Genomic DNA, 12,842 nt, shown 5'->3' with positions numbered 1-12,842 from the left:
ATCATGCTATTTTTGCACTCGCTAGTATGTGGCATAGGCAGCAATCGTGAGATTACCACCCTAGAGGTCCAGCTTTTCAGCTTCCTACCTAAACCCCTGAATTCTCTCTTCAAGACCTTCTCCCTTTTTCTACCTATTACATTGGTACCAACATGTACCAAGACTTAGAAACATAGAAAACCTACAGCACAATACAGGCCTTTCGGCCCACATGTGCCAAACATGTCCTGTCCTTAGAAATTACTTAGTTACCCATAGCCCTCTATTTTTCTAAACTCCATGTACCTATCCAGGAGTCGCTTAAAATACGTTATCATATCTGCCTCCGTCACCAGCAGCCCATTCCATGCACTCACCACTCCACATATTTTAAAAAAAACTTGCCTCTGACATCTCCTCTGTACCTACTTCCAAGCACCTTAAAACTGTGCCCACTCATGCTAACTTCTTACTATCCACACGGTCAATGCTTCCCATCAGGTCACCTCTCATCCTCCGTCAGATGTTCACCCTCTCCCTTCAGAATACACTTTCACTGAAGCCTGAATGAGCCAAAGCCTGTCGCTTCTACTCTTGCCACTGGCCTTCTCCTGACAGTGGCCACTTCTATACCCTTATTCAGTTTGTCGAGCTCAGTTGCTGCCACTGACAGGCCCTGCATAATGGACATATGCCCGCGAAGCTCTCGTTTTAAATAACCACCTCTGATCTGCCAGAAGCACTTTGTCAAGCTCAGTTGCTGCCACTGATAAGCCTCGCACAATCTTCATATCTTCTGCAAATTTGGCAGAAGTGTAGTGTACATCACTATTGTGCCTTAAACCTCCAGGTTCACTGCTTTGGATCAGCTAATTTCAGAATCTCCATTGATATGATTCTGCAATTCTATCATGACTTCAGGAAAGTAAATATGCATTTTTGCCTTGCAGGTTAACAAGATGAATGTTGGTGTGGCACACAGTGAAGTGAATCCAAACACAAGGGTAATGAACAGCCGTGGAATATGGTTGACCTATGCGCTTGGAGTTGGAATGCTTCATATCGTGCTCTTGAGCATTCCCTTCTTCACCGTTCCTGTTGTGTGGACTTTAACCAATGTAATCCACAACCTGGTGAGCACCCAATGATGGTTATCATGTTAAATTTTGGTATGATTCTCAAATTTGTACTTATTAAGGTTATAGATGTTGTTCTAAAATTCTAGAGAGTTATATTCAATCTCATTCATCCAGATTTGCCATTCAGATTACTATGTTCATTTTATTTGTTCTGTTGCTTTGGAGGAAATGGGATTATTTATAAATGATTAATGTGAAAATAGGGTTAGAGAAGTTTGATTTTATTTATTGCGATATAGCTACTACTGCGCAGGTTGACTCTGTGGTTAAGAAGGCATACGGTGCATTGGCCTTCATCAACCATGGGATTGAGTTTAAGAGCCAAGAGGTAATGTTACAGCTATATAGGACCCTGATCAGACCCCACTTGGAGTACTGTGCTCAGTTCTGGTTGCCTTACTACAGTAAGGATGGGGGATCCATAGAAAGGGTACAGAGGAGATTTACAAGGATGTTGCCTGGAATGGACTGCCGGCGAAAGTGGTGGAGGCGGATACGATAGGGTCTTTTAAGATACTTCTGTATAGCTACATGGGGGGCTATGGGTAACCTGAGGTAATTTCTAATGTAAGTACATGTTCAGCACAGCATTGTGGGCCAAAGGGCCTGTATTGTACTGTAGGTTTTCTATGTTTGCATGGAATAGATACTTCTAGCTCTTCAAGTGTGCTGCCCAGCAATCCCCTTATTTAATCCTAGACAAATCATGGGACAAGTTAAAAAGAAACAATTAACCTACCAACTGGTACAGCTTGGGACTGTGGGAGGCAGTGGAGCACCTGGGAAGAAACCCACGTGGTCACGGAGAGAATGTACAGACTCTTTACAGACAGCAGTAGCAATTGAACCTGGATCACTGATACTGTAAAGTGTTGTATAGCCACTATGCTTTTGTCCTGCCTTTATCTGTAATTAGCTTATATGATCTCCCCGTGACAGCATGGGTTTCCTCTGGGTGCTCGGGTTTTATCCCATGGTCCACAGACATTAGAGTTGGTAGGTTCATTGGTTATTGTAAATTGTCCTGTGATTTGGCTAGGGTGAAATCAGGAGTTGCTGAGTGATACGGCTCGAAGGGCCTATTCCATGTTGTATCTTGGTAAATGACTAAGTTTATTTTCTAGAGTACTTGCAAACATCAAAGCATGTACTTTCGCGATCAAATTATGAAAATACATCAGTATTTTCTGATTATAGATTGGTGTGAGTTAGAAACATCAAAACATTTTATTAAAGAATATGAATATTACTATTCAACATCTAAGTGCAGAATCAGGTTGTTTGTGTGTTTAACACTTGATCAAGAAAAGGAGAGAATACAGTCTGCAGCAATATGCTGGAGGAACTCAGCTGACACAATCTGCATCTTGTGTAGCAGATTTATCACATCAGTGTTTAATCTTGATGAAAGCAGCTCCTTTCTGTATGTTGCAATGGTTTAATAGCCATGAAGTTGAGGAGAGGTATGTTTGAAGGCAGTGCCCTAAGGTTCTGCTTCTAGCTGGTGATCCTTGTGTCTCATTGGACAGGTTAAGTTAGTGTTGAGGAAATGGAGTGCTTGCCATTTTGGACATCACATGTAAGTATTAAACACATTGGTCTTCGCATTGTGCCTGTATCTCCTTGGAATGTCAATCCATGGATATATGTGGGATATGTTCATTTTCTCATTGCTCTATTGCTTCCATTATTGGATATGACTTAATGATCAACTCATATGTGCTAAAAGTGGGTTAGGTCTGATTAAACAGAGTTTAAAGCTTGCAGTCCTATGTATTTATCTTGACTCGGTTTGTTTTAAATATTATCCTTTAAAATTTGTTCTCCAAGAAGTCAGACAATGTAATCAAAAAAAAATTATAAAGTACAGTTGGCCCTCCTTTTCCGCGAGGGATTGGTTCTAGGACCCTTCGCGGATACCAAAAAATGCGGATGCTCAAGTCCCTTATTCAACCAGTCGCAATGCGGTGGACCTTAGGACCCAGTGGAACCCCAGACCTTATTCAACCTGTCTCAGTGCGGTGGACATTAGGACCCAGTGGCCGAGCTCTGAATCCGCAGTGTTTCTGTTCACAAAAATCATCACGATCAGGATTGAAAATGAAGTGGAAATAATAAAGCAATCGGAAAGCAGTGAAATGCCATCGGTCATTGGAAAAGCATTAGGATACAGTCAGTCAACGATCGGAACAATTTTAAAGGATAAAGTAAGAAAGGCCCTGCCCCAATGAAAGCTACAAATATTACTAAGCAACGCAGTAGTTTAATTATTGAGTTTTGGGGTTTTGGGTTTTTGATCCTCCACATCAACCGGGCACGAAAGGAGAGCGCGCTCAGAAGTGGTCTGTCACTGGATCGAACTCGGGAACTTCCTGAGCCCGGTGCTGAAGCATATGTTCTTAAGTGTTTTATATGCATAGAAAGGTAAAATATATACTATATACTAAGACAAATATTTGACTAACTGATGCTAAATAATACCAGATGTACCTGTTCCAACTTAACATAGTAAGAGAGCTTCCGATTTTTTTTATCCTGATCCACAGTAACCTATGCACATCCTCTCTTATACTTTAAATCATCTCTAGATAACTTGTAATACCTAATAAAATGTAAATGCTATGTAAAATAGTTGTTATACTGCATTGTTTAGGGAATAATGACAAGAAAAAAAAGTTGAACATATGCTGGAAGAGCACTTCCGGGTTTTTTCAATTTGCGGTTGGTTGAATATACGCATGCGGAACTCGCGGATAAGGAGGGCCGACTGTATAAGAAAGACCATTTGGTCCATTGAGTCTGTGGTCGGTCCTAGTAGAACAAACCAGTCAGTCTCATTTTTCCCGCATTACACTGTCATTGTAGGAAGTGTTAATTTAAATTCAAAGGTAATTAGACTTACCTTCCTGGGGAAATTATTGCACTGAATCTCAAAACTTCTTTCTGATCTTTTGCTTGGGGTGGAATGATTTTGAAATATTAACATAACTGATGTTCACTTGTTGCAGGGAATGTATGTCTTCTTGCATGCAGTCAAGGGGACACCCTTTGAAACACCAGACCAAGGGAAAGCTAGACTTCTGACACACTGGGAACAATTGGATTATGGAGTACAGTTCACATCTTCCAGAAAATTCCTCACTATATCACCAATCATTCTGTAAGAACATGTTTCTTTTATGTGCTCTGTTTGGGTGGCTTTTGATGAGCTTTAAACCATTGCACAGTGTTCCTGATACTTGAGCTAGGACGTTGCTCTGGTAGCAATTTCAAAAGGCATCCTCCTCAATATGTGGATTGTGCATGTACTGAAAATGAATGTAAACCTGATTCTTTGACCAATTGATCCTGCACTTTCTCTGAGTGAATTAAATCCATTATACTGTGGGGATAGAGCACAGTTATATTAATTAGTTCTTGGAAAATCAATGAGTCTGTATTGAACTTCCTAAATTTTAAATTTATCAAATACCATAAGGAAATGTCATAAGTTAATGTTTCCAATCATTGTGTCCTTGCTCCTTTCCTGGATGGATTCACATGAGGTTGGAAGTGTATTCTGAGCTTTGCATTTCAACTGGTATATGTACACCAAAATAGGGATTTGGTGAGGGGACTACCTTGGAGTTGCTTCTGCATTGTTGGCTGAGGAGTTGATGTAGCAGTATCAGTTATTGGGCTGGAGAGCCATTGGACAGGGGTGATGTAGTAGAGGTGGGAATTGTCAGCTGTGGAACAATAAAAGACAATGAGGACTAAATCATGGAGATCATGGAAGCATAGATGAGGAAAGGTCAACAGAATTTAATGCAAGACAGTAAATGAGTACCAAAATTCAGACAAAGAAAAAGTTGTGGAGTCTGAAGGATTAATGACAGTGAAACATTGAGAAGTTAAGTGGGCACAGGATAATGTCATGTTTTAAATGATTCATCTAAAACATTGACAAACTTCTATAGAGCATATTGATTGGTTGTGTTACAGCCTGGTATGGAAACACCAATGCCCTTGAATGGAAAACCCTACAAAAAGTAATGGGACAGCTCAGTTCATCACGGATAAAGCCCTCCCCAACATTCAGCACATCTACACAGAGCAGATCCCTACTACCCATGCCATGCTTTCTTCTCGCTGCTGCCATCAGAAAGAAGGTATAGGAGCCTCAGGACCCATACCACCAGGTTTAAGAACAGTAATTACCCCTCAACCATCAGGCTCTTGAGCCAAAGGGGATAACTTCACTTGCACCATCACTGAACCGTTCCCACGACCTGTGGACTCGCGTTGAAGGACTCTTCATCTCATGTTCTTGATATTCATTGCTTATTTACTTTTTTTTATTTTTCATTTGTATTTGCACAGTTTGTCATCTTTTACAATTTGGTTGTTTGTCCATCCTTTTGGGTGTGGTCTTTCACTGATTATATTGTGTTTCCATGGAAATGGTTCTCAGGATTGTATATGGTGACATGTATGTACTTTGGTAATAAATTTACTTTGATTCTATATTGACGCGAGTTGTGGTGGAAATTATACGTTGTCTGTGACTTGAGCATGGTTGTGTAGTAAGATGTGGTTAGTGTTAAAACCACAACCAAGATTGCAGCAGCCAGTCTGCTGCATTGGCACATTCACATCAATTAGGAGCTGCCACTAGTTTCAGTTGACCTAATTTTGAAGGATGTCCAAGTGCTTTCCGTGGAGGAAATTGTAAATTGATAAGATCTTGCAGCACACTTCCATTGAAGGTCCGGCCAACTGTACACCCTCACTAAATTTGTAGATGATGGATATATTGAAGAATAATGCTTAAATATTAAACTTTAAAAAATATATATTTATATAAAAATCCATGTATCCTGCTAAGAGTTGGGCGTGGCAGAGGAGATCCACAAATTTTGCAGACTCAAAAAAAAAAGGTAATTTAAATACACATTCCAATCAGCAAGTATTTTCATGGAACTTTTTTTTAAAGGAATTTTTAAGGGACTGTATTTTTAAGGAACTTAGTTACACTGTGTGCATTTTTGTAAAGTAACATGTTCAGTGCTGCATTTGATTCTGATGTTCATTTTTGTTGCCTTTTGTTCTTTTCTAGGTACTTTCTGGCCAGCTTTTATACAAAGTATGACCCGACACATTGTTTTGTCAATACAGTATCTCTTTTAACAGTGTTGATTCCCAAGCTGCCTCAACTACATGGAGTTCGGATCTTTGGAATAAATAAATACTGAATTAGAAGTCACCATTTCTGCTCTAACTAGCTTGTTACATTCACTGGGAAGACTTAAAACTGGTTGTCTGCTGTACTGTTAACTGTTATTAGGATGTACTGAGCAGTCTCTATAGGTCTCTATACCATTTTCATTGTTTGTATCCATTTCAAAATGACTTGTATCTTGGTTTTGTAATAGGATAAACAACGAATGAAATCTGGTAATTAGAACAGGTATAATTAATCCTGTAAAAAGCTTCCCAGGAAATAAAAAATCTGGGCGGGCCCAGCTCTGAAATGGGAAGGAACGTAATTATACTTGTTGTCGCAGCTTTACAAAGTTGACCAAGTGTATTAGAGAGGAGTTGCATGAAATTACTGCAACCTTGGACAGAGTGCAAGCAAAGCTTATTTACTGAGGTACAGAAGATTGGGGCACTGCCACATATGGGTGGCAGTATTTGAATTTTATGATTATTGTCATTTTTGATTAAGAGCATACTGTTTCTTTGAAGATTCAGCAAATAATGGTACAGAACAAGATTGTGAATTATAAATAGCAGATTCATTAATGTATATGATATGGATTCACTTTTATCAAATTAATCGAATTAGTGAAACACTTTTACATGGCATGTTTTTTCCAAGTTGCCAGAGCTCAGTTATTTGCATTAGATCAATTTTGTATTCCAGTGTGCTTATGGATGCCAGAATTACAAGATAGTATTTTGGAATGGGGGTGGGGAGGGGGGAATCTTGATGTGGTATGTAATGATTATGTGGTTATTTTGGCTAATATTTTAAGAGGTTCTTTGATACCAAAGGTTCCTCAACTCTTCTGTACCACTGATCTACTTGATTTTAGTGTTGGTAATAAGATTAAAAATGCCATTGGTCATGTACTTGGAACTGCCATGGCAACTTCTTAATGTCTTGCATGCTTTCCGGAAAATCGTATTAAGCAGGAGCTAACTGCATATGTATAAAGAGGATATTAGACCTGTCACCCTAGCTGCTATTGCACAGTTCTTAGCAGATGGCTCAATAGTAAATATTTGGGGGATAACTTTTGTTCACCCTCTCAAACATGTATTTTCCCTTCCATCTTTGTGACTCTTGCAGCTAATTTAAGGGTCTGCATAAGCAGCCCAAGTATTGACTCATCTTGTTTGAAGCCCCAGCAAGTTTCTGGAGATAATCAACAGCACAGATGTCAATTGACCTTGGTTTACCATTCTGTATTGTAGTAAGTGCTTACAAAAAAGACTTAAGTATGTCATTATCAGAAACTACAAATCTAGTCTATTTCTTTGAACCTATGATTTATAAAAAAAACTGGTAAAAAAAAAATATTTTTTAATTTTAAATCCTTTAACAGTTGCTCTTCCTGTTAGTATTTCTAAAATTGAAACCATCTGTATGTTCTATGCAACTTTGTCTTTGGTGGAGAAATTGATTCTTAAACAAATAAAACAGTTTTGAACCTGCAGAATTATGGCCCATTTTTTATTGTTATAAAGGTGATATGATTGACTTAGAAATGTAATGCTTCTGTTTTGAATGGTTGCCTCCTTTTGACATTTGAAGAAGCAGCAACAACTCTACTCAATGTAATATGAAATGTGTATATACTTTTGTTGTAGTCCATTTTAATTAAATTCAAAATAAATTTATGTATTGATTTGGGTTGCTGCTTTCTAATCTGTCATAGGATGTGCACGATGTAAGTAGAAGACTAAAATAAAATAGTACTTCTGGAAGCATGGGATTGGAGACAGTGTTCCCTCTATGATGTGCACACATGTCTTGTGCTACCAGTGCTCAAAAGAATTTCAACTGTGCAATAAATGTTGTCACCCTCTAGCTCATTGGCATGTTGAGTAAATTTCATGATTGTACACAATCATATTTCCTTTTCGGTTTCTGATGACAATAGTGTTGACAACGTTTGCGATTTGTCTGCAGATTATAGAACTGGCTTATTTATACTGCTTTTATTAAAGAAATTATTCAGTGTCCACATGTCACTTGGCAAAAAAAAAATGCAGAGTACAAGATTTTTGTGCACACTGATCATTATAAATTAGAGGGAACATTGATTGGAGGAAGCATGACAAGGAGAGAATCTTCAATCAGGATGTTTTTTTTTCAACAATGGTTTAAAAATTCAAAAAATGTTTGTTTTGAATGTTGGAAGCACATTTAATACTTTTTCTTAAAGCAGAGAAAATGTTGATTAAAGCTGTGTAAGGAGCAATGATCTTAATGAATGCCTGCTTCAGATACAGGACAGTACAACACAGAAACAAGCCCTTCAGCCCATTAAATCTATACTGACCATGATGAAACATTCTATCTGGAAAAATTCCATATTCCTTCATGTTTACACGTCTCCTCTTTAAAAGTAGTCCTTCAACGCTTTATCATATCTGCCACTACTATTCCTGTTCCAAGCATCTACATTTTTTTTAATTTTAAGAAACCAAAAAAAAAATGTCCTGCACATCTCCCTTGAACTCCATCCCTCTTGCATTAGGGCTCTACTCTGCAGTAGCGAATATATGACTATCAATCATATCTCTATCTCATTCCCTCACTAATCAGAATCAGACTTTAATCGCCAAGTACCTGTGCACATACAAGGAATTTACTTCCGGCAGATGTTGTCTCTCTGCTCATAACAATAATAATGATAATATAAATGAAAATATAGATTATACATACAAGTAGTGCAATCCAAGTAATAGTTAGCCGGCAGTTAACTGTTCAGCAAAGTGACCGCAGTAGGGAAAAAACTTCTCCGGTGCCTATTAGTCTTAGTCTGGAGGGATCTGAAGCGCCTACCAGACGGGAGCGGTTCAAACAGTCCGTGATCATTGGCAATACTGGGGAAAATTGCAATCCTCTTCTGCTATAGCTCTGTAACTCTTGTGTCTCTTTGTGATTTCTCTACGTATCTGCTAACTGATGGATGGTCTGTTGTATAACTTTTTTTGTTCCTAAGCTCTAACTATATGGATTTATTTGAAATGCCTCCTTGTATATCCTCATTACAGCAGTAATTAGTTCCTTAATCAATATTGCAATGTCATCTCTATGTGCCCCTACTTCACTTCCACCACACCCCCCCCCCCCCCAACCCCTAGTCATGGTTTAAGGTCTTATGCCCCAGGATGTTTGGTTGCCATAAATATCAACCAGTCAAAAGATTTGTATACTGGAAAAGGAGGGGATGGATTTCTCCTCTTAATTCAGTTTATCCAGTTAAAGCATTGGACAGCCCACCTCTGGAGTATTGTGAGCAGATTTAGGCCCATATCTAAGAAAGGATACACTGGCATTGGAAAGCATTCAAAAATGTTTATGGGAATGGAAGGGTTAATATACAAGGAGCATTCAATGGCTCGTACTCGCTGGAATTTAGAACTGGGGGGGGGGGGAGAACCTCATTGAAAACTACTTAAAATTTAAAGGCCTAAGTAGAGTGTATTTAAGGTGTTTTCAGTAGTGGGGAGATTCTAGGACCAAAAAGCACAGCCTCAGAATAAAAGATGTTTTTTAAGTAGAGTTGAGGAGGAATTTCTTTAATCAAGAGGGTGATAAATCCATGGAATTCATTACCACAGGCTCCTATGGAGGTCAAGACATTTGGGTATCTAAAGAAGTTGATAGGCTCTTCATTATTAAAGGTGTCAAAGGTTACAGGGAGAGGGCAAGAGAATGGGGCTGAGATGGAAAATAAATGAGCCATGATCAAATGCAAAGCACACTTGATGGGCTAAACAACCTAATTCTTATGGCTTTATTATATTGTAAACTTCCATCAGGTCTCCCTTCTGTCTGCAGAGAAACAGCCTCTCTCTCTGTAGCTAATACTCTCTTATTCAGCAACTATCTTGCACTCTGTCGGTAAGACAGAAGAACTGATTGTGGACTTCTGGAAGGTTACGATGAGGGCACACAAACCAATCCTTATAGGGGGATCAAAAGTGGAGAAAGCGAGCAGTTTCAAGTTCTCTGAGGACCTAACCAGGTCCCAACATTTTGATATAAAGAAGGCAAGACAGTGGCTATATTTCATTAGGAGTTTCAAGAGATTTCATTTGTCAACTAAAACACTCAAAAACTTCTTTAGATGTACCATGGAGAGCATTCTGAAAGATAGCATTACTGACTGGCTTGGGACCGGGGGTAATGTTATTGCACAGGACCCAAAGAAACAACAGGAAGTTGTAAAATTAGTGATGCACCATCAATATCTCTCCGAGACGTGAGGCAAGATATATGCTTTTATTGGCTGGAAGAAAGAACAAGCAGCAATTGACCACCACACTACATCCTGGAGACTGAGGCCGGGGCTATGTCTCCATTCGCCTTTATACCGGGATCCGTGGGAGGAGCCACAGGAGCAGTCAGCGACAGGTGGGGGGCACGTCCAGACAGGTGTATGTAGTTCACCACAGCTCCGCCTTGGGTACTAGCCTTCATAGTATCCAAAACACCTTCAAGGAGCAGTGCCTCAGCAAAGCTACGTCCATTGTTAAAGATCCCTATTACCCAGGATATGACCTCTTCTCATCGTTACCGTTTGGAAGGAGGTACACGAAGCCTCAAGGCACACAGACAGCAATTCAGGAACAGCTTCTTCCCGAGTCATCTGATTCCTAAATGGACATTAAACCCATGAACACCACCTCACTTTTTTTATATTATTTCAGTTTCGCACTTTTTAAAAATCTGTTTAATATATATACAGTATACTTAGTATAATTGATATATTTTTTTCTCTTTCTATATTATCATGTCTTGCATTGTACTGCTGCTGCTAAGTTAACAAATTTCACCACCTACGAAGATGATAATAAACCTGATTCTGATTACCCAGGCAGCATCTTGGTGCATCTAACACACAGGTCTGAGTAGAGCCTAAACCCACAACCTTCTGATTTAAAGGGGTGACAGTAAATCAACTAAATCACAATTTCACCCTCAGGTAAATAATAAATAGAATGGTGTGAGGGAAGAAAAGGGTATTTAAAAAACCATTAGGTTTATTTTGCATTTAAAATAAATTCAAATTGCCTTAAGAAACTTTGGATTCTTGTAATGAAATGGTGTATGTGGTACTTGAGCAGCACAGATGTTGAAATAAAGAAAACAATCTTTGCAGCTACTTTTTTCAGTAACAAAGTAGCTGGCATGAATACTACTTAAAATGAGGAAAAAGACTTACGGCTCTTTTCTAGGTGTGTTGTGTTGTAATGAAAAGGGAGCAGTCGTTCAGTAACACACCACAATAGCTTCAGCAAAATCATTTGGGCTTGTGAATGATTAAATCAAGATTGAATGGCTTTCCTGCTTACAGCAGTAGGCAACAAATTGAGATGTACTGCAGGCACCTGTGGGCTTAAACTGGATACCCCTAGATGTTTGGATGAGTCAAGTACAATAGGGTGTTATAAAGAAGCAAACAGTAAATTTGTAAGAGCAAATGCTTTCAGAAATATTGCCTATAGTCAGGGCTGTCTACAGTCCTCATTAGCTGCCTTCTTCCACCGGTTTCCCTGTCACCGGGTACCACAGCAACAACCAGTGATGATTCAAATATCTCTCAGGGCACCAACAACCTCCTCTTCTCCCATAGTAGTATCTAACACACGAGAGATTTATCTACCTTTATGGCTGATCCTAATCTAATATAACACCTCCAAATACCTCCTTTTTAAAAGATAACTTGTTCTAGAATTTCACAATTCCACCCGCTCCCACCAAATTTCTAGCTACACTGTCCTCCTTGGTGGATGCAGAATTATTTACTTAAGGCCTCACCCCTGTCCTTGGGCTCCAAGCACATATTGCTCCTTTGGTCCTGAATAAGATCTACACTTTCCCTAGTAGATTTGCCATTAATACAGGTATGAAATGCTATGGGATTATCAAATGGAATATATTGTGCAAATTCATTTCCACATTTCCTACCTTACAATGGTGTTTATAGCCAGTTAAGAGCATGAAGTACTTCTGGATGCCTTTAGATAATGTCCTACATAAAAGACTTACTAAAAACTTACATTATATACCTAATATGGAAATAGGCACCCAATTTTGTAGCACTGTGGTGGATAGGTTTGAAAACATAGCCCAGCACATCACACAAACCAATCTAACATCCTTGGACTCACTTTACACTGCATGCTGTCGGAGCAGTGCTGCCAGGATAATCAAGGACATGACCCACCCAGCCAACACACTTTTTGTCCTTTTTTCCAACTGTGGTAAGACTGCCGAACAAATCCTGACCTGGATCTGGGCCGTACCTTCCAAATATCCAGACCTGACTTGCACTACCTTACTTTCCCTTTTCTGTTTTCTAATTATGATTTATAATTTAAATTTTTATTATATTTACTTTGATTTGAACTTCAAGGAGTGCTAAGCGCAGAATCAAATATTGCTGTGATGATTGTATGCTCTAGTATCAATTGCTTGGTGACAATAAAGTAAAGTAT

General features: G+C 39.0%; 2 protein-coding genes across 4 annotated transcripts in view; one reads left to right on the top strand and one right to left on the bottom strand.

Moving 5' to 3' along the window:
- ormdl1 (ORMDL sphingolipid biosynthesis regulator 1) overlaps nt 1–7,951 on the top strand; it is a 29,584-nt gene extending 21,633 nt beyond the window's left edge. For 2 of the 3 annotated variants that reach the window (XM_059966872.1, XM_059966870.1), the window contains exons 2-4: nt 930–1,112; nt 4,127–4,278; nt 6,217–7,951. In XM_059966872.1, the coding sequence (XP_059822855.1) occupies nt 939–1,112; nt 4,127–4,278; nt 6,217–6,352 (462 nt within the window). In that variant the 5' untranslated portion in view covers nt 930–938 and the 3' untranslated portion in view covers nt 6,353–7,951. The remainder of the gene's footprint in view (nt 1–929; nt 1,113–4,126; nt 4,279–6,216) is intronic. The other variant, XM_059966871.1, reaches the window with a different exon arrangement.
- Nucleotides 1–12,842, bottom strand: part of pms1 (PMS1 homolog 1, mismatch repair system component) — a 141,923-nt gene that overhangs the window by 126,342 nt on the left and 2,739 nt on the right. The gene's annotated exons all lie outside the window — the stretch shown is intronic.

Source organism: Hypanus sabinus, chromosome 4 (genome assembly GCF_030144855.1).
Source record: "Hypanus sabinus isolate sHypSab1 chromosome 4, sHypSab1.hap1, whole genome shotgun sequence".
Classification (NCBI taxonomy): Eukaryota; Metazoa; Chordata; class Chondrichthyes; order Myliobatiformes; family Dasyatidae; genus Hypanus; species Hypanus sabinus.
The sequence above is the reverse complement of the archived record's forward strand: the minus strand, read 5'-3'. Positions and strand labels throughout refer to the sequence as shown.